At 40.4% G+C, this 22390-nt stretch overlaps 1 protein-coding gene across 1 annotated transcript in view; it reads right to left on the bottom strand.

The window, feature by feature from the left end:
* The window catches only part of RIT2 (Ras like without CAAX 2), a 197813-nt gene that overhangs the window by 83001 nt on the left and 92422 nt on the right, over window positions 1-22390 (bottom strand). The window contains exon 4 of the mRNA XM_063321072.1: window positions 4557-4748. Coding sequence (XP_063177142.1) covers window positions 4557-4748 — 192 coding nt within the window. The remainder of the gene's footprint in view (window positions 1-4556; window positions 4749-22390) is intronic.

Here is a 22390-nt window from a genome sequence, read left to right on the forward strand (position 1 = left end):
TGTTCTGTGGACAACTGGTTCAGATCATGAGAAGGTACTAAACTGTTGTAATCCTCGTTTGAGAATTATCTTATGGTATAATAAAACCTTAGAAAGAAAATATAATGAAGCCCCTGTAATTAATTTGCACTCCAAATAAGATATTGTTTCATGTTAAAGACAGTTTTCATAGTGATTTCATATTTCCTGTTGAAGCAGGGAGTCTGTAGGGAGACAGAGAAGGAAGGAAATGCTTTCAAAAGTGCTGCTCCTGCTCAGACTTGTGCTTGAAGCCAATAAGACAACTCATGTGTGGAAGGGTAAACAACTGCATAACTCTTTTCAGGACCAAGACTGTACTGGCAAAACTAGCAACTTTGATGACAGGCTTCCCAGAGAGGCCAAGAGCTGAATGAAGCGTGAGCTGCCCTCATAACCTTGGACTCAATGGACATCAACATGTTATCCATGGACTCAACTGAGCCCACAGCTTATTCCTCTGGGGTAAAACAAAAGCGTATAGGAAAAAACACTCCATGAAGGCTACGAAATTTCCAGATAGGCAGAATTTCCAGAGAGGTTCTCACATCCACATTAAAAATTTGAAAAAGCAGCTGGAAAGTATCTATTCTTTCCAGCTGAGACCTACAGCACATTGTTCAAAGGATCTTATGTAACTAGTTCCCCTCTGAAATGCTGAATGTAATATATTGCAATGATCAGTAGGCAAAGTGTTATGAGTATTTTTTTTGAACAAACTTTCAGCAGAGCCATGTGTTTTTATTACAAAATATTTTAATTAAAAGCCACAATGTGGCATTAGCATGGCAAGAGCTCAACTAGGATGAGTTGTTTATTGTATTTTTTAAAGAGGAATATGTTTTAATTAGATATTTATCTATTATACAGATTTTAAACTTCAGTAAGAACCAGATGTTCATCCAGGGTAAAGTGACAAAGCTTACCTGAAGCGAAAATATCTGTTGTAGTTTATATCAGCTGGTCCTAAAAAGTTTCTGAAACTCTAATGACATTAAAAGGCACACAGCCTATCTTTATTAATCTAATGAGTTTAATGTTAGAAAACACTGAAATTAAAATGGTACCTAATCAAGCACTTAGTGCTCTATTTTTTTTTAACTCAAGAAGCTGTGGGATAAAATACACATAATACCTAAATATTTCTTAGAGCAATGGCTGAAAATCAAGGAATGGACACGGATGAATGCCTTGACCATTCATGCTCATTCGCTTTCACAGTGAGTCTCTGAACACAAAACAGAGAAAGGTCAGAAAGGACCGGACGCAGCTGCAGTACAAATGAGTGGAAGGGAACGAAGGATGGATGGAGTCTTGCAACCAAACTAGGTATGCACGTGAAGATAATGAGTTATTAGATTTTTGCCACCACAGTTTTTACAGTTATTCCCCCATATTGCTTCAGAGAAAATAGAAAGTGTTTATTCTTTAGGCTAATGAATGTAATTAAACCTTGCTTTAAGAAATACGAAAAAAACCATTTCTTAAGATGTTAAAAATGACAGGCAAATTTAAAGACAACAATAATTTAATTGAAGCCATCAGAAAATAAAAACATTGTTTAAAAATAATAAGCATGTTGGTTTTATTTTTCAGTAGTGTTTCTCCTTAATACAAAATTTTAATTGCAGATTAGTTTTATTCTTGTAGTCCTGTTGATAGATTTGAGGCAACTGACATCCATCATTAATTGTATTGTGTAGGGGATCGCATTTCAAACAAGAGCTTTGTCTGACCGAGCTGCTACAGCCTGTCTGATCACTATAGAATTGCCATTAAATGGAAATGATGCCTGGGAATTTTGAACTTAATATTATGCTTCCAAATACCATGAATAACATTACAGTAGCTTTAATGAATTTCATAGGAGAAAAATGTCATTAAACAAAGCAACAATATTAGCCCTTGTGCCCTGGCCAGATTCCAATCTGGCTAATTGTATTCTGACACCTACTATTTCTTAGTTTGAATTTGGTATGTTTGTGTACCTCACTGTTCATTGATATGTTAATGCTGTACATTGTCAGCTCACTTCTGCCTGTCACCCCAGACTTAGCTGGCCACCACTCTATACCATCCAAGTGCTTTTAATGAAGCTGTAACTACAGTATATGACCTTGAAAATATTTCTTTCAATCTACCTTCCCACAATCCGTCAAGTTACTTAGATATTACTTAACCTAACAAGTAGGCATAGATATAACTTATTTGAGTGCTTTTTAAAAATACAGCACAACCTCATGTCCCAGTTCTGAAATAATGAGCTGCCAAAGTCCATTAACATGCACGTACAGCTGGGCACGGAGATGAACTCCCACACACTACTGCTTCAGTTTCAGTCAGAGAGGCGCCCTGAGCAGTATCTCCTAATCACCTCCACTTAATCATGCTTTGCTTTGAATTGTGGAGTGGTCTCCGAAACATGACCCAAACTATGGATGAAATCTAAGTGAAGATATGCTCCAGGAGCACAACTCATACACTTCAGCACCAGCTAACATGGAGGCAAAAGCCTTGGAGTAGACCTAGTCCAAAGTAAAAAATTAATTCCCAAAATGTAGACTTCAGAATAAACTATTTTGTTCTACACCTCTACTCTTGTTGGTTCATACTACTTATGTAGACACAGTCATCTTCAAGTGCTTTATTCAAAGGAGCAGATCTACACTGTATTATCTCACTAGTCTTTGATGTAAGGGTGTCCCATGTCTCAAAGTCTGGATGGCAGAATACTTGTGAAAACCCTTCTGACACTCCTGTACTTCTTGACAACTGTAGGGGGCTTATTGGTAAAAAAGATTCTGAAGACCTAAATCCTGACTCATTGAAAGATTTAAAAAAATTATAGGAGCATGATTTTGAATTGCCTTGATACACATTCAGTCGGGATCTTTAGTGACAACCTTGTGTAACAGTTTTTCGTGTGTCTGTTACATCTCAAAGACATAATTTCTAATATCATTCCCAAGAGCCTCCCCATGCCCTGTAATCTTTAGTGCTGTTTGTGATATCCAATTCAGACATTTATGCACACTAATTTTCCTGTTTGGGAGACCAGACAAGATCATGAAGGAACACATAAAACATTTAAATCACGCATACGTTTTTATATGGATTGATGGTGATTAAAATACAGAAGCTGAACAAAACATAAGATCAGAAAGAGGTAATGCCAAATACCACTGGAAGAGAATCTTCATATCACTTACAGAATATAGTATTCCTGGAAACCTTCTTTACGGATAACTGCAGGTAATCAATCATATCCCTTTTCTGTTGGGATCAGGTGCTATATCCTGTTCTCTAAGCACAACAACTGAATCCACATCCCTCCCCCTGGTATGTAACTACGCCAGAAGCTGCACAGACTGTACTGCATGTTGCACATGGCACTGTTGTTTGAAGCCTCAAGCTGCGTGTCAAACTCAGCTGGATTGTCACCATTAAGGTTTTGTCACAGTCTGATTTAGGGAGAAAGTCAATGATGCGGAAACAGACATGAAGTTTTAAATGTACATCATCAGATCTTCAGGACTAATTTCAGGCTTAACACTGCCTTGTATTTTCTTCAGGTAGAAAAAAGAAGACAAAGAAAGGGGGAGAAGAGTGACAGGATAAGTGGAAAAGAGTAGACAGGATCATGTGAGCACATATGCTAATGAACTGAAAAACACCATTTTATTTAACTGTTACATATGTCTGCACAGAGTTCAGTCATTTGAAAGCAATCGTAATGTGTATAAAGAGACTTAAGATTTCTGTATAGGAAAACCTTTTTCTCCCCTTTTCGAAGTTTCTGCTTAAGATTAAGGATATTTTCCATTCAGTACCAGGTCACAACCAAGCCATTTCTAAGGTGCTTTCTTTCTAACTGACTTCCTTGCACAAATGTACACCATCAATATAAATAGCAAGTAGGAAGCAGAGAGGAAGCAAAGGGAAAAGAGTGATCAAAGATTACTAAGGACTTTGAGAACCACAGTCAATGCCCTCATAGCCAAAGAATTCTACTGCTCTACGGGTGGTGGTGGCTCAAATCTTGTATACAAATCCAAGTCAATTCAAATCTTGCATGTCCCCGTCTCATCTGAACACTCTAATAACACAGCCACTGGCTTTTCATGCAAAGGTAATCTCATATGTGTTTCTCCATTTTAACTAGAATTTTTTTCAGTCTGAGTTTGAGAAACCAAAGAAAACAGGTTATTTGCCACGAAGATCCTGACTGAATCTTTTTCTATATTGAACATATTTCTATGTGGAACATATATATAACATTCAACAAAAATAGTGGGATCAGTTTTCAAGTAAAAACAAAGAACATATGGATGTGATTGGCCAAGGCTACTTTAAGATCCATAACATATGAATCAAAAGTAATGCTAAGTCCTTAATTTATCACTAAACGTAGTGTGTTGCTCTTTGATTAAAACTCATCTTGTGCTAAAAATTCTCAGTAGTGCTGTACAACATATGCTACAGAAATCTCTGAGGTAGTGAAGGAAAACCAAGCCAAAACCAGCAGAGAAGTTGCTTACCTGTCTGAACTCTTCAAGATCTATTTTGTTTCCCACCAGCACCAAGGGGATGTCATAGGTGTGACGGACACGATAAATGAGTTCCTTAAACTCAGCGGCTTCTTGAAAGGATTGTCGGTCTGTGATGGAATAGCAGATAATGAAGCCTTCTCCGCCTCGCATGTATTGGTCCCTCATGGCTGTGAATTCTGCCTGCAGAATAGGAAGAACATGCTCAGTAATTTGGCAAACAAAATTTTCTGACTGTAAATAATGAACTTGCTGAAAACTTCCCCCATTCCCTACATAATTTCACTGTTTTATTTTACTTTTATTTTACTATTATTTATTTACAATGTTACGGTTTTAAATGCTGTTTGCTGAAACTTGTGCATCCTTCTGGGGTCATCATCCTCGATAATACACTAGCAGGACTTCTCTTAGGACCTTTTTCTTTTAGCTTTTACCATCAAGGGAACTCTGCCCTCTAAGAATATTAACTTCTGCATACAGAAAGTACTGTCTCATTTATTTCCAGAACCTTCTGCAGCACTTTTGGTATACATAGATGACTCGCAATTGATGAATGCTAACAGGTGTAAAATAAGAGTTATATTGTTCTCTAGGGATGGGAGACAGGTACAAACTCCTTATTAGGCACTCAATTCAGAAGATCAGTAATTGCAGAAAAGACATTCATTGATTCCCACCAGCTTTGGAATAGTGCCTAGTAAAACAGGAATATAGTCTGCAAAAAGTTTTGCTACTTCAAACACACTCAGAGAAGCTGGGAGTTTCAGTTCAGTGGGAATCATACCATTAAATGAATATGAACAATTTCAAATAGTGTGAGAATTGGCCCAGTTTTCTCCTCCTGAATTTTCCTCTATTTATGTATGTATTTATTGTCACAGCAACACTTTTCATAATCAGTATGCTTTCTTAGAAGCATTTAACAAGTATTTAATCAAGATTTAGTTTTCCAAAACTAGTCACAGGCACTGTGGCTTGAAAATATGTTTCAAAGCCAGTTTCTTTTTCAAGTTTGTTTGCTCTTCTTGATCATAGCCCAGAATAACCCAATACCATGGCAACAGTCGGTCAGGATCAGAATCCTCCTGACAGAATCAGTTCTCCAGAGATATTAAGATGCAGGAAGGTCTGATAAAGCAAGGAATACACATATCAACATTGGACCATTTCTATGAGCGGCAAGATGAAGTATCAAGTTCGGTATTTTTTACTCTGTTAAGAATTTAGGCTAGGATTTTAAAAACAGTTTAGGTTACCTATACATCCTCAGTTCTTGCTGAAAATTGAAGGGAAATGGATTGCTTATGCTCTTTTAAAAGTCTCAGCCTTAAATCTCTCTCTGTAGTCACTCATGTTGATTGATAATACTTGCTGTGAATAGACTTTCGTGTTGACCATTATCATTTATTCATGATGTATCTTTTACCCAAGGGCTTTCTTATATATCATTCAAAATGTTTCACCTGATACAGGAAAAAGTTCATAGACTAAGCTCCAAAATGGCAGACTAATAGGCAATTTAAGGGTAGGATTCTGCTTTCAGACTTATTTGGAATTTCAAAATCTCGAAACTGTCACCACTGGAATCCCAGGAGATTTTATTAACTACTGAGCTACAGCATACAGTGGCTCAGGCCATATTCTATCTATTGTCTTGAAACTGGACATGTAAGAAGCAGAGCAGCAGTGGGGAAAAACAGGGAAGGCATCAAACAAAAAGGATTCTACACTCTGCTGGTTTGGGTGAGACAAAGCCTGGAGATTTGTCTCTGTTCCCAGGTCTTTGCCTGCCACCTACATTAGATAGCCACTGGTTTAATCAACAATGCAATAGCAAACTGCAGACCCTACCCAAGTTCTCCAACTTATGGGCAGGGAGCGTTAATGACGAAACACAGAGACATACTCCCTGTCTCTTCCTCACCCTCAGATCCCAAGCTTTCCTGTCAGAACGAGAGTCTCTCCACATTCCCCTGTGCCCCCAACACTCTTCTCTTTGCATCAATCACCTAAAACTGTTCTGTGCCATGATAAGTAGGGTAGTCTCCTTTGAGCTGAACAAGTCCAGGATCCCTTCAGGCTGAGCAGACAATGGAAACCTTATTTGGAGTTAACTTACGGATTAAGGCTCCTATATTTAGCTGTCTAGGTGTATCTGCAGGCCACTATCTAATCTTCCATCATAGATAATGGTAAACTAGCCAATGCAATTAATGGAATTCTGCTGATGAGAAATAGTTATCTCTTTAGTTAGCTAATTATTTACTTTTGCTTTATCTATTTTGAATTTTAGAGTGAGCTGAACATTTATCCAACCGAATGGAGCTGCTAGTTCCCATGTAGACACCTACAAGTAGATGTTTTGGTACGGAATCATAGAATCATAGAATCATAGGGTTGGAAGGGACCTCTGGAGATCATCTAGTCCAACCCCCCTGCCAGAGCAGGGTCACCTAGAGCAGGTTACACAGGAATACGTCCAGGTGGGTTTTGAATGTCTCCAGAGTTGGAGACTCCACCACCTCTCTGGGCAGCCTGTTCCAGTGCTCTGCCACCCTCAGGGTAAAGAAGTTCCTCCTCATGTTTAGGTGGAATTTCCTATGCTCAAGTTTGTGCCCATTGCCTCTTGTCCTGTCCCCGGGCACCACTGAAAAGAGCCTGGCCCCATCCTCCTGACACCCACCCTTGAAGTATTTATAAGCGTTGATAAGGTCACCCCTCAGACGTCTTTTTTCCAGACTGAAGAGACCCAAATCCCTCAGCCTTTCCTCATAAGAGAGGTGTTCCAGTCCCCTAATCATCTTTGTAGCCCTCCGCTGCACCCTTTCCAGCAGTTCCCCGTCCCTCTTGAACCGGGGAGCCCAGAACTGGACACAGTACTCCAGGTGCGGCCTCACCAAGGCAGAGTAGAGGGGGAGGATGACCTCCCTTGACCTGCTGGCCACGCTCCTCTTGATGCACCCCAGGATGCCATTGGCCTTCTTGGCCACAAGGGCACATTGCTGACTCATGGTCATCCTGTTGTCCACCAGGACTCCCAGGTCTCTTTCCACAGAGCTGCTCTCCAGCAGGTTAGCACCCAACCTGTACTGGTGCATGGGGTTGTTCCTCCCCAGGTGCAGCACCCTACACTTGCCCTTGTTGAACTTCATAAGGTTTCTCTCTGCCCAGATCTCCAACCTGTCCAGGTCTCTCTGTATGGCGGCACAGCCTTCCGGTGTGTCAGCCACCCCACCCAGCTTGGTGTCATCAGCAAACTTGCTGAGGGTGCACTCTATCCCCTCTTCCAGGTCATTGATGAATATGTTGAACAGGACTGGACCCAGTACTGACCCCTGGGGAGCACCACTCGTCACTGGTCTCCAACTAGACTCTGTGCCCCTAATCACAACCCTCTGAGCTCTATCTTTCAACCAGTTTTCTATCCACCCCACTGTCCATTCATCTAACCCACACTTCCTAAGCTTCCCTATGAGGATGCTGTGGGAGACTGTGTCAAACGCCTTGCTTAAGTCAAGGTAGACCACATCTACCGCCCTCCCCTCATCTATCCATCTAGTCATGCCATCGTAGAAGGCTATCAGGTTAGTCAGACATGATTTCCCCTTGGTGAATCCATGCTGAGTACTTCTGATAGCTTTCCTTTCCTCCACGTGCCTTGAGATGACACCCAGAACGAGCTGTTCCATCATCTTTCCAGGGATGGAGGTGAGGCTGACCGGCCTGTAGTTCCCCGGCTCCTCCTTCTTGCCTTTCTTGAAGACTGGAGTGACATTGGCTTTCCTCCAGTCCGCAGGCACCTCGCCTGTTCTCCAGGACCTTTCAAAGATGATGGAGAGCGGCCCAGCAATGACTTCTGCCAGCTCCCTCAGCACTCTTGGGTGCATCCCATCAGGGCCCATGGACTTGTGAATATCTAGATGATCTAATTGGTCCCTCACTCGCTCCTCCTCAACCCAAGGGAAGTCGTCTTCTTTCCCTGTTACTTTATTCAATGCCTGGGACTCCTGAGGGCTGGGCCGAGCAGAAAAGACCGAAGCAAAGAAGGCATTCAGTAACTCTGCCTTCTCCACATCCTCCGTCACCATGACTCCTGCCTCATTCAGCAGTGGGCCTACAACTTCTCTGGTCTTCCTTTTGCTTCCAATATACTTGTAGAAGCTCTTTTTGTTGTGCTTGATGTCCCTAGCCAGGTCTAATTCCAAGGCGGCCTTGGCTTTCCTTGTTTCATCCCTGCACGCTCTGGTGGCATTCTTGTAATCCTCCCAAGGGGTCAGTCCCTTCTTCCACTTATTATAAACTTCCTTCTTCCACTTGAGCTTTTTCTGAAGCTCCCTGCTCAACCATGCAGGTCTCCTGCGTCCCTTGGCCGATTTCTTTCTCTTAGGGATGCAACGATCCTGAGCTTGGAGGAAGTGGTCTTTGAATATCAACCAGCTTTCTTGAGCCCCTTTGCCTTCCAGAGCCCTAGCCCACGGGATCTCTCCAAGCAGTTTCTTGAAGAGGTCAAAGTTAGCCCTCCTGAAATCCAAGGTTGTAATTTTACTTCTTGTTGTTGTTTTGTGGATAGTACCCATGATCCTGAACTCAATCATTTCATGATCACTACAACCTAGGGTGCCCCCAACCTTAATGTCCTCCACCAATCCCTCTGTGTTTGTCAGTACCAGGTCTAGAAGTGCTCCTCTCCTTGTTGGCTCCTGTACCACCTGTGTCAAAAAGTTGTCATCAATGCACTGGAGGAGCCTCCTGGACTGTGCATGCCTGGCTGTGTGGTCTTCCCAGCAGATATCGGGGTGATTGAAGTCCCCCATGAGAACCAGGGCCTGCGCTTGCGAGGCTACCTTCAGTTGTCTGTAGAAAGCCTCATCAGTCTCCCCATCCTGATCAGGTGGCCTGTAATAAACACCCACAACAGTGTCCCTCATATTTGCCTGTCCCTTAATCCTCACCCATAAGCAATTCCACCACCACGCCTCGCTGGTCTGTCTTTCCTGAAAAGGACATAGCCATCCATGACAGCATTCCAGTCATGCGAGTTGTCCCACCACGTCTCAGTAATTGCAATGAGATCATGGCCCCGCAACCGCACACAGACCTCCAGCTCTTCCTGCTTATTCCCCATGCTGCGTGCATTGGTGTATAAGCATTTCAGAGAGGGAGTTGTGTGTGTAGTTTTGACCCTTGAGATGTGGTGTGCCTTCTGGCTTTCAGAAATACTGGCACACTGGCCCACGAGCGCTGAGCAACTACACCCTGGCACCTCACCAGCAAGCCCAGTACCATCCCCACCCCCCTTCAGATCTAGTTTAAAGCCCTCTCAATGAGCCCCGATAACTCTTGTCCTAGAACCCTTTTTCCCCTGGAGGTCAAGGTATTCCTGCCTGTTACCAGCAGGCCAGGCGTTTTGTAGATCAGGCCATGATCAAAGAACCCAAAGTCCTGCCGGCAGCACCAAGCACGAAGCCAGGCATAAATCCAGGAACATAAATCCCAGCCCAGATGACATGTCTTCCTGAGTCAGAGATTTCATAGATCAACTACTGTGATACTGTATGATTTTTCTGCACAACCTTTTACAAAGAATGAGCTCTGCTTAGTGAGTTGATCCACCTCTAGGAAGTACACAGAACTTTGTACACTAGTTTATAGCCATTTATGGCAAACTAAGAAGGAATTATGCCACATATCCCTGTTTAAGTTACTCACTGTACATGACTTTCTGCAGCATAAGAACTCCCAGGATCACTGCCCAGGAATGCTTAATGGCTTTCCTTGACTGTCAAGAGGCTGTGGGTTCCTAATTTTACACACTGAATCATTCTAAAGGGGCAAAGTGCTCAGTTTGTAGGCACTGCCATTCTTGAGTCAGAGTCATAGAATCATAGAATCATAAAATCACCTAGGTTGGAAGGAACCTTTCAGATCATCTAGTCGAACGATCAACCTAACACTGAAAAAAACCCATCACTAAGCCATATTTCTAAGCACTATATCTACCCATCTTTTAAATACCACCAGGGATGGTCACTCAACCACTTCCCTGGGCAGCCTGTTCCTATGCTTCATAACCCTTTTGGTGCAAAAATTTTTCTTAATATCCTGTCTAAACCTCTCATGGTGCAACTTGATGACATTTTGTCTTGTCCTATCACCTGTTACTTGGGAGAACAGACCAACCCCCATCTATTTACAACCTCCTTTCAGGTAGTTGTAGAGAGTGATAAGGTCTCCCTTCAGCCTCCTTTTCTCCAGGCTGAACAACCCCAGCTCCCTCAGTCGCTCCTTGTAAGACTTGCTCTCCAGACCCCACAGCAGCTTCGTTGCCCTTCTCTGGACGTGCTCAAGAACCTCACTGTCTTTTTGTGGTGAGGGGCCCAAAACTGGACACTCAAGGTGCCCACTTGAGTACTTGAGGTGGGGCTTCACCAGTGCCGAGTACAGGGGAACGATCACTTCCCTAGTCCTACTCTTCACACTGCTCCTGATACAGGCCAGGATGCTGTTGGCCTTCTTGGCTACCTGGGCACACTGCTGGCTCATATTCAGCTGGCTGTCCACCAACACCCCCAGGTCCTTTACTGATAGGCAGATCTCCAGCCACTCCTCCCCAGGCTTTACCTATGCATTTACCTATGTATCCTGGTTCATTCCTGGGCATAATTATGACTTTAAAGATATGAATGACTTTAATTTAATTCTCCAATTTTTCATTATGACATGTTAATGCTGCTGATGTATTAGACTAAACAGCCAAAATACCTCAGTGTCATTTTTGCAGTGATCCATTTTCAGAGGCTTTAATTATTCTATGTAAACTGGACTGGGGACAGCCACTTGGTTTTCTGTTGTTAACTCAGTTAGTCATTTCCTTTCTTATTTTCTGATGTTGACTTTCACTTCTCAACATTTTCCCCTTGGCATGATTGCCCATTACAGGGTCAAGGACTGCAAAGTGGAACATAAATAAGCCTTTTCTTGGATTTAAAAAAAAAATTGTTTTTTTCTCTGTTCACCAAGACCCCCAACATAATAAAATATACTAGAAAATAAATAATAAATACCATTTCTCATAAGCATACTATAAACCTTCCAACAACGTATGCATATTATATATACAAGACACAGGATTAAGCTGTAATTAAATCTCTGTTCATTTTTTAATTCAAGTCCTACTCCAGATTTCACAGATTTTACATGTATCTCTACAGTAAGTAGAATTAAAATCCAAGTTCAGTTGGGTTTTGTGGATGTTCAGAGGTAGATGGAGAGAGCCTCAAGGGTTTTACAGATTTTTCAGTGGTTTTATTTTTGTATTTTCTCTGGTTCTCTTATAAAATAAGCAACAGTATCTATGCAACGTTAATATCTTCTTTAATTGTTTCCTGCTGTAAAAGTGGCTTTTTAAAAAATTATTCAGGAATAGTACTAGATGCCATTTGCTACTCAATAAGGGGAAAATATGAAACATTCCCCAGTCAGTAAATGCCAAAGGGAAGAGAGAGAAGGAAATCACACCTCCTCAAAAGGAAATCAATTCTGAGAATTAGAGTGAAGATTTGTCATGCTTATAGCTCTTTGCAGCTTGACATCAGTCTCTAATACTCTCTTTTGTATTATGACTAAGACTTAACTGAAAAGTGTGGTAAGAAATCTTTTGAAACAAAATCATGATTCTTCTTGGGAGAATTGTTATATTTGAAAAGAAGTATCAAGTCTAGATAGAAACAAAATATTTTTTTTCTAAAAGTTGAAAGAAAGCAGCATAACTTTTTCCCTTTCTTTTTCCATAGTAATTGAATGCAGAAAACCCCTTATACTAATCCTCATATGACTATATATGTCTACCTGTCATTGAAGAAAGTTAGGAAGAAAATGTCTCAGTGATTATGTTGCTCCTAAATAGATGTCACATTTGTCTTTTATCAGTTATCAGACATCTCACAAGATTTTTCAAAGATAACAGAATGGCCTAACAATGATGCAGAGCAGCTTCCTCAACATGCTCAGATGCACCCCATCCTGTTGTATTGAACTGCATACACCCAGCTTAACTAACTTGTCCCTTATTGATCACTCTTTACTAAAGGTAGTGTATCACTTCCTTAAACTTTCCTGCAAGTCATGAAGACCTGTGAGGTATAAGACCACAGATTGCCTGTAAAGGGTGGGATAGAGAAAGTCCTAAGTGTGTTAGTGCTTTCCATGTTCCTCATCATTAAGCCACTCATTTCAACAGCAGCCCCTCATTTTTCCTGGTCTTTGTTTAGTTACCAGTATACCCGTAGAAACCTACCGCGTTGCCTTTTACTCCTCTCAAAAGTTTCAACTCTAGCAACACTTTGGATTTTATAATCCAACCTATTTATGACCAAGAAATACTTCCATATTGATCTTTGGGAAACTGTCCCTATTTCTACCTTTCATCCTTTTGTATACACTTGCTTTTTCTGTTAGCTTTTAGCAGAACAACTTAGCAAAGAAACCTCTGCTTTCTCTCTGTCATCTTGATTTATCTTCTTTTATCCCACTTTTCTTAATGAATAAGAGAAAGTTTTTCATAAAGAACAATATTTTAATTAGTTTTAACATTCATATTCTTTTAATAGAAATATAAATAGAACTTGTATGTTTTCTTTTTTTTTTTTTTGATTAGAGATTATAACCCTTTCCAAATAAGATCGGTATCTTCATGTCTCCAGAACAAGAAACAATGGCATTGAGCAGCAAAGTCAGATAGACTACACTTAGATACCTAGATCATTATGAAGGATTAGTTTATGGGTTGCTATCATACGTAACAGTCTGCATCTAACGTTTATCTCAGAACAGCCCTGCCTTGCTGACCGAAACAATCTAGGATGGTGTATCACAAAGTTCAGCCTGGGTCTTTACTGTTTCCTAAGTATTTCCTCTTGAACAACGCTGGAGAAGGAATGCTGGGCTGGAAAAGCTTCTATACAACTCAGATGATTAGTAATTGATAAGAAGCAACATCTTCCACATCACCATTTTACACTAGCAGAACTCAAAACTGAAGACATTTGTCCTGGATCCCCATGTTATGCATTGCTAATAAATAGCCTTGTCAGCCCTAAAAGGATAAGAGAAAAAGGGGAGGAAGAGAAGAACTAACAAAAAGAAAAGGACATGGGGAATGAGCCGGGGGTCACTATATCTGTCCCTTCTTTTTCATTGTGTGGTAATGTGTTTGAGGAGGTGTCATGTTTTTCAGACTACACACACACACACCACACATTTTGGTGTCTCTTCTTTTTTTATGATCTTGGCTTGTATCTCTGGAAGAGGTCAGAGTCTCCCTGGGGAAGCCAGCCTCACAGTTTGAGAAATGCCACTTTCTATATCTTCTTGTCTTATGTTCTGCTTGACTTTAGAACCGCGAATCTGCTAACAGATGTTCTTAATCAAAGCTGTCTCCCTGATTACCACAGGGGTCATTCTTATTATGAAGGGTTTTTTTACATTTATAGTGAACACTGGGGGAGGAGGGATATGATCTTGGAAACAGGCAGGACATTGTTCATCTGTGACAATGAACAAACAAAGGTAAAATGATCAAAAAGGACACAAGAAACATGGGGTGCGGGTGGGGGAAGGAAGAATCTTTTAAACGGTGATTGAGAAAATCAGAAGACCATGCAACAAAAAAGAAATATGTGAAAATGCATTATTCACTTAAAAAAAAAAAAACAAAATTTTTTGTTCTAAAAAAGTTGAGAATTTTATTTCAGTAAAGTTTTTGCTGATATGGTAAAAGATTGGTTTTCATCAGCAAATGATTTCTTTAAAGCTAAAGTGCAACCCTCCTATATCTCTTTGTTAATAAATTATCTTACACATATAAATATCGCAGTTGAATTCACTGGGGTTACATATCATTCATCTGGCACTGCATATCATAAAGTGTGCTTTGCTTTTCTTTTACCTCCTGAAATGGATTTACCTATGAGAAGTGTTGTGATAATTATTTGATATTCACTAATTTTTTAGTCTTTCCCCTCCGCGCTCCCAGCCCCCACAGAGGGCAGTAAAAGCAAGTAGCCTTTAAAAGCTTCTTTGTAAAAGGAAGCATCAAGAAACCTACAGCAGTTACATTTCAAATGAGAAAGCATCCAGATAGGAAGCTGGATGGATATTATATCTTATAACCACCATGATACCACTACTAATCTAGATGCAAAGGATGGGATTTGTTTCATCTGGTTTCCGCCGCTGAAGAAGTAGTCACCTATTCCACATTAGTCTTCAAGTCTCTTTCTGCAGTAAGGAGACAGAGATGATTGACTCCAGAGACTAATTCAAGCCACCCTTAGAGAAGTGCTTAAGATACCAGGGATGACTTTCCTTCGTGCCTCTCTCACTACCTCAACAGAAATTAAATACCAGTCCCAGCCTCTGAGGTCCATGATATCAGCCACAGCCCCTACACCATTCATATCCTTCATGCATTTGGATGATAAGGTTTGTCCTCCCTTTCATTTTAAACTTTTCATTTAGTGTCTACAAGGCTGTTTTATTTCCAGTGGAGTTCAGAACGTTAAAAGGACGTAACATCTAGTGCCTAAAGCCAATAGAGGATTTTTCCCTTTACAGCACTCAGCAGTGGGAAATGCTATCCCTCAGCATAGCTTAAGTTACACTAGAAGATAATAAATAGATACACTTTTTCCATCACAAAAATCAAAGTTACAAATCTGCTGCCTTTGCTTGCAGGATTCCAGCATACATCAGCTGTAGCTTCTCTGCAACAACACAGCAGAAAACAACAAAGCATGGACAATATCAGCATCACTTCACAGTCTCCTCTTGCTTCTCTCGTATTTCCAGTCATCCTTTGCAAACAGCAACAACAAAAGGAGTTATATGGAAAAAGATTCAGAAAAATTTGCAGCAGGTGGTACTCAGCCACCTGTGCCAGCCTAAACCATCTGCCACATCACTGGGAGGAAGGAAGAGAGCTGAATAACAGCTCAGACACAGACCAAAGAAAATGCAGTCTCTGGCTTAAATACTGGAGGACAGGGATTGATTCTTCTCTCTGTCAAGTCTCTACTCTGTTCTGGTTGTACATCAAACCCCTCTCTCATGACCCTTTTTGTCTGCTCTAGTGATGATCCAGGAGCAGTTAAAAATGGGATTAGTATAAATGAGAATTAGCCCATAAGCCTGCAGTGGAAGTGGATTATTATTATAATCAGTCCCTTGATTAATGATCAGTCAGTATCTCATGCCTTATAATTACAGGAAGGAATCCTTGCTTCTGTTATAAAACAGCCATATCCCTTTCCTTCTGTGAATTTGTACTGGGGACAAAACGCGCATCACTGATGATGGAAACAGTATAAAGATAACATGAAAGATGCAGTCTGTGTTCCTAGCAGACTAATGTCTTTCTGAACTTAATCTGACAGCCTTCCAAGGCAATATTATGAATTCCACATTGTATAAAATCAGTAGCCTTTTCTTAACTCTGGGAATGTACAAGTAAAAAGCTGAGACAGATACTGAAATTAATCCGTAATTTAGAAGACAGACATTTGCAACAATATCAAGCCTGCTGAAATCAGTGCCTATTTATCTGGCCACACCTTCCCCCTGTTTAAGCTAACTTGTTTAGCTGGAAAGGGAATCAAGAAGGAAACAAGAAAGAAGAAGGAGAATATTCATGATAGGTGATCTTTTCTGGAAGACACAGGTATGATTTTCAATTTTGTGACAAATAGCAGCACTACTTCTTACCTGCCAATTTCAAGAGTTTTCTGAGGGTCAGTGTATACTCTGTAAATGGAGACAAGCTCACCTAGGTAGACTGAATAACAGGGAGCACCTCAAGACCATGCCTATGGGCAAGAAAATGGTCCAAACTGAGTGACTCAACTGAATGGATGGATGGTTGGCAATTTAAGAAACACAATGAGACTCACATAGTCTTACATCCCTAATTTTCACAAAATCTTGGCTGAAAGATTTCTAAAAAAAAGCTTTCCCTTTCCTACTTTTCCCCTACGCTTCAGCATCAGCTTGCTCTCGCTAAAAAGGGGTATTCAGCCCCAGACAAGAGCTGGGATTACATTAGACCTCTGTTCAGGATTCTTTCTGAAGACTAATGTATTTGGAAAGAGACAAATTTCTTCACACTGATTAATACATCTTTAATCTCTGACTACTGGAGAGACTTTATGAACTCTAAAGTCCTGAATATACATTAATTAAAAATAAAGACTTTCATTTCTTGATCTGAGTTACTATATGAGGTAAATTCACCAGGACATTAGTCTCGTCTTCATTCAGATGAGTCTAAGACTTGGAACGGGTATGTCTAAATTTTCACCCTTTCTGAAAATCACCAGTTTGTGAAGTTAGTTTCATTACTTACTTCTTTAAATAATTGCTGGACACAATCTGTTTTCATTGCTCGTGAATTTATGTAATTTCCGACATGTGAGTTTAAAGATTCAGGTTCCCCTTCTCTTTTCAGCTATGATACTTCTTCCTATCATATCTGATATTGCTCACAGTCACAGATCATGCAGGATTAAGTCTCATGAAAGGCAAGTGTAGATGTTCCTTCACACCCTGAACACTGAAGGATCAGTATTGCCCTGGCCCATTCGCTAAATATAGAATATTTTTTATGCACTTGCTATTCTGTAGTCACATACTGTTCTGCATCATTGCTGGCTTATAAAGTAAGATTGAAACATATAAGTCTGATAGAAAAAAAAAAAAAGTAAGGAAAAATAAATAAGGAAAACAAGAAAATGAGAACTTCTAATAAAATAACTCAGAACTTCAAAAAATAACATCACACAGTGACCCTCCTTTCTTACTAAGGTACTACTAAATAACCTGCACTGGCACTCGGACCCTCTCTCCAGAAGTATCTTCTCTGCACTGATGTTCCCAATGTTCCCACTCTAATTGCCCTCCTGCCTTCAGGTGATAATATATTTGCCAGTTTGCTGCAACTGTGCTTTTGTTAACTTTATTAATCTGGCTCTTCCAAAGACAGTTTGTCATATATAGTAATGAAAATATGCAGTCCATCACCTGGGAGATGATATCTACTTTTCATTCACCACAAAATATGGATGAAATCACCATATAAATTCTCCACGATGCCAGTAAAAATGCTTTGGCGCTACACTCTCTAACTCAGAGAACTGTCTTTTTCTCTCGTATTAATGCTAATGGTTTCTCTTTTAGGGATAAACACCTTAGCAATTTTCTCCTAAATGCAAGCACTGAAGCAATCTTCATTGTTAACTACCTCTAAAACCCCCAGCTATATTTGCTTTACTGTGCACCGTATAATACTTTTCCCCCCTCCTCATTGATATGCACAAAAGAATAAAGCCCATTTTCACCTTTTATCACAAATGCATCATAAATGGTAAAGGGAAAGAATTAATAGCTCAGTAATTACATTTTAGTAAACAGCAGAGGAAAAAAAAAAAAAAAAGACAACAACCCACTAGTGAAGAGGTAATGACTGCAGCTGCAAGCAAGGACTCGCCAGGGATTCAAATAAGCTCTTGTCAGCTTACATGGGGATTGCAGACTTGCTGTCTTCCCCAGTCAGGCTTGTGCAGCCTTGCAGAAGGGAAGCAGAAGTCTATGGAGTCAGACACCTCGTTGCTCTGATAAATGACTGCAAATGATATTCTGGTTTGCATATATATTCTCTCATGATGGTTTCCATAACAATTGTGCTTACCTTAAGAATTCCACAACATAGATATTTCTCTCCCCTACTTTGTGCCCTAGTCATCATCAGAGCTATAATTTAAACTAGGAATCTGAAAGGGCGGTGCCGGGGCATGAAGCCAACAACCTGCAGAGTGGCTATTTTAGACTTTTGTATTGTAGCATGTAATCAATTGTGCGCTCATTTCTGCCACGAAAATTTAGCTCGGTGTTTATCTGACGGATGTGCTCTGTGGGTGCTACATAAATCATCACCAATGTGAATGCAAAATAGTTATGTTACAGCTGCACTGATTTTGTATTGCTTACAATATTAAAATTTGGTATGACTCTGTGGCACAAAAGGAGTAAGTTGTCACATCCCTGTGTCTTACAGCATCAAGTAGATCCCACTGTTTGTTGGTTTTTTTTTTTAATTTGCACAAATATTTCTGGTGAAAGTGGGATGACTAGGTAGAATTACATGTGCAGTGATGGTGACTGGGTTGGTATCTATACATACTGTCCTGCAATACTGCTCTCAGTGACCCTCTGGAGACTTGTGCGAACACAAGCTTAGCTAAAAGGCTGTGTTCCCACAGCATTCAAAGGGTTGTGGTCAATAGTTCAATGTCCAAGTGGAAACCAGTGACATGTGATGTTCCTCAGGGGTCAGTGCTGAGACCAGTGCTGTTTAACATTTTTGTCAGTGACATGGACACTGGGATTGACTGCACCCTCAGCAAGTTTGCTGATGACACCAAGCTGTGTGGCACTGGAGGGAAGGGATGCCATCCAGAGGGACCTGGACAGCTGTGAGACGTGGGTATTTGCAAACCTAATGAAGTTCAACTAGGACAAGTGCAAGGTCCTACACCTGGGTCGACACAATTCCAAGCAGAAATATAGGCTGGGAAGAGAATGGAATGAGAGCAGCCCTGAGGAGAAGGACTTGGGAGTGTTGGTGGATGAGAAGCTCAACGTGAGCTGGCAATATGTGCTCACAGACCAGAAAGCCAACCGCATCCTGAGCTGCATCAAAAGAATTGTGGCCAGCAGGTCGAGGGAAATGATTCTACCCCTCTCCTACGCTCTCATGAGACCCCACTTTGAGTACTGTGTCCAGGTCTGTAACCCTCAGAAGAGGAAGGACATGGACCTGTTGGAATGGGTCCAGAGGAAGGCCATGAAGATGATCAGAGGGCTGGAGACCCTCTGCTGTGAGGACATGTTGAGAGAGTTGGCATTGTCCAGCCTGGGGAAGGCTCCAGGACCTTCTAACAGCCTTCCAGTACGTTAAGGGGGCCTACAGAAGAGATGGGGAGGGACTGTTTATCAGGGAGTATAGCAATAGGACAAGGGATTATGGTTTTAAACTGAAAAAGGGGAGATTTAGATTAAGTTTCATGCTTTCCTGTGAGGGTGGTGAGACACTGGCCCAGGTTGCCCAGAGAAGCTGTGGATGCCCCATCCCTGGAAGTGTTCAAGGCTAGGCTGGATGGAGCTTTGAGCAGCCTGGTCTACTGGGAGGTGTCCCTTCCCATGGCAGGGGGGTTGGAACAAGATGATCTTTAAACTCCCTTCTAACCCAAACCATTCTATGATTCTATTCATCTACGGAACAGCAGCAACGTGTGTCACCTCCACTGTGAGGCATTCACTAAATGCCTCTAAGTTACATACACATTAAATGCAGATATCCCACACTAAGAGATATTCAGTGGGACCAATTCCTCTCTAACAATTCAAACAGATGTCTTTTTTATGGAGTTGATCATCACTTCATACATTTAGCATAGATTGAAGGTTTCATCCAGATCCATTAGTACGATATCTAGGCTTTGAAGTAAATTGGGAATATTTTAACTGAAGCCAATTAATTCCTGGTGGCATAAATGGTGTCTGTTTTCATATCCATAGCCTCTGTGTCTGCTTATAAAACAGAGGAATAGTTTTCATTTCTTTAGAAAAATGCTATGCCACAAAGAGAGAGCTCCAAAACTGTAAGTCATAAGGTACCTAGGTTAGATCAATAGATCCTGAGAGATGCTGTGTAGCTTATCAGATATGACAAGACCACCCAACACAAGGATGTAACTCATCTGCAGTTCTGAAAGTTAGTGGACTCTGATTTCTTCAGCTTGCTTCAAGGTGTTAGTCAGGTACCGCACTGTAAGTAAGAGAAGATCTGATTTCTTACACAGGTACACCCAACACAGATATTACTAAGATTCAGGTCTCTGTCTTTTTAAAATAAAAGGTTGCTCCCTGGAATAGTTTGTTGCACATCATCCTGCTGCTCGTATAATGACATGGAACTCCCATGGCAACAATTTATTCTCCTCAGCCATTAGGCACAAAATAAAAGCAGGCACAAAAATCTATGCAAGCTATGCAAGATCTCTTCTATGGAAGTAAGAAAAATAGATATATGATATATGTCCAGAAAAGAGAAAATATTTCATATTTTCACTAATTATTTTCTTGAATTTGTATTTTGCTCTTCATTTCCTTTTTTAAAAACCTGGATAGATGCAATAACATCCCTCAGATTATAAAGGAGAGGTGAAAAGCAATGGAGCTCAAAATTTACTGAGGGTTATATTTTCTTATTTTCTTATTTTAATTTATTTTTTTTTTAATTGGTGCGGGGCAGATGACACTTCCAGGTTCCTGGGCAAAACTATTGGAACTTCAGATGTGAAAGAGGCCTTTTCTTTTAGACTTTTCCAGCCAACTCCTGTCACTGTGAAATGAAAATAACAGCTTTAGAAAGCCTCTTCTTGCCAGATAATCTCATGCAGTTTTGCAATTCAGAGGTTTGGATGATTCAGATAAGACGATGTAACTTTTTGTTCTCTTCTTTTCTTTTTGCCTGCAGACACCACCATTCAATGTATTGGTAGAGTATCCAGCAGCTACAGAATAACATAAAAGACAAAGAAGTTTTGTTAAATTACATTTTTTTGGGACAACCCACTTTTCCTAAGAAGCATTAACACACCGCTCTGCAAAAGACTCTCCTCTTTGTCATTTGTTATTGTCAGGTCAAATGGCACCAGGCGGTGCTGTTACACATGCTGGTTTTCTCAGTGTGCAAGCCAAGCTTTTAGTCCTGTAAATATCTTCTTGATGTGAATTTTGTGAAAACTGGTACAGGTAGAAAACAGTTTTCTATCCACTGGAGTCTGTGGTCTGTGTAGACCTGCTTGGTTACAAGTAGCTCTTGATAGGCAAACCTCTGCAAAATGGAATCCCTGGTGAGGTTATGTAGGACAGTTGCATATACATACAGAAATCAGGACACACATAGAGCATGTCCAACATCTGCTGGAAGTAACTTCAAAGGGACTGAGTGTCATTTAATAGTGGAAAGACAAAGTATACAATCCAGTTTGTAACATTATAAGAAAAGGCAAATTTGCATAATCATAATCTTGTGGAGGACCTGGATGAAGTTTAATCATATGTTTATATATGTGTTTTCCATACAATGTACATCAGAACACAAAAACAAACAAACAAACAAACAAATGAAAAAACACCAAGGAAATAATACAAGAAAAGATCTGGAAAGAAGAAAAAAGGATTTTGCTAATTTAATCAGAAATTGTAATAAAGTGTTTTCTTCTTTTAAATATTCTTATTTTATTTTTAGAAGTCATAAATCATTCAGCAGTCTCACTGTATATTTATCTATTTTTGGAAGTTCTTAGGTAAAGAAAGACAAAGAACAGCAAAAGAGAGAGCATTTTAAGAGAAAAAAAGAATTTATTTAAAAAGAAGAGACAACACTGGAAAGTATTCCTCCACCTGCAATATGGAACCACTAGCATTCACTTTACTGAAGTGGAATGATAGAGAGGGGCAGGAGATCAGTATCACTAGACTCAATAAACCCTGATGTTCACTCTAAATGCCTGCTCCCTGCAACATCTTATTGCACCTGTTTGTCAGAAAGATAAATGCAGACCTAGAAATACAAACTGATTCATCCTTTATTGCGTCATGACTCATTCATTGACAGGGACAGGAAAGGAAGTTGGGAATCTTCGTTGTTAGTTGCCTGTTCTTGCTAAACTAATATGATCCTTTTTTGGCAGTATTTGCCTAGA

Source organism: Chroicocephalus ridibundus, chromosome Z (genome assembly GCF_963924245.1).
Source record: "Chroicocephalus ridibundus chromosome Z, bChrRid1.1, whole genome shotgun sequence".
Lineage (NCBI taxonomy): Eukaryota > Metazoa > Chordata > Aves > Charadriiformes > Laridae > Chroicocephalus > Chroicocephalus ridibundus.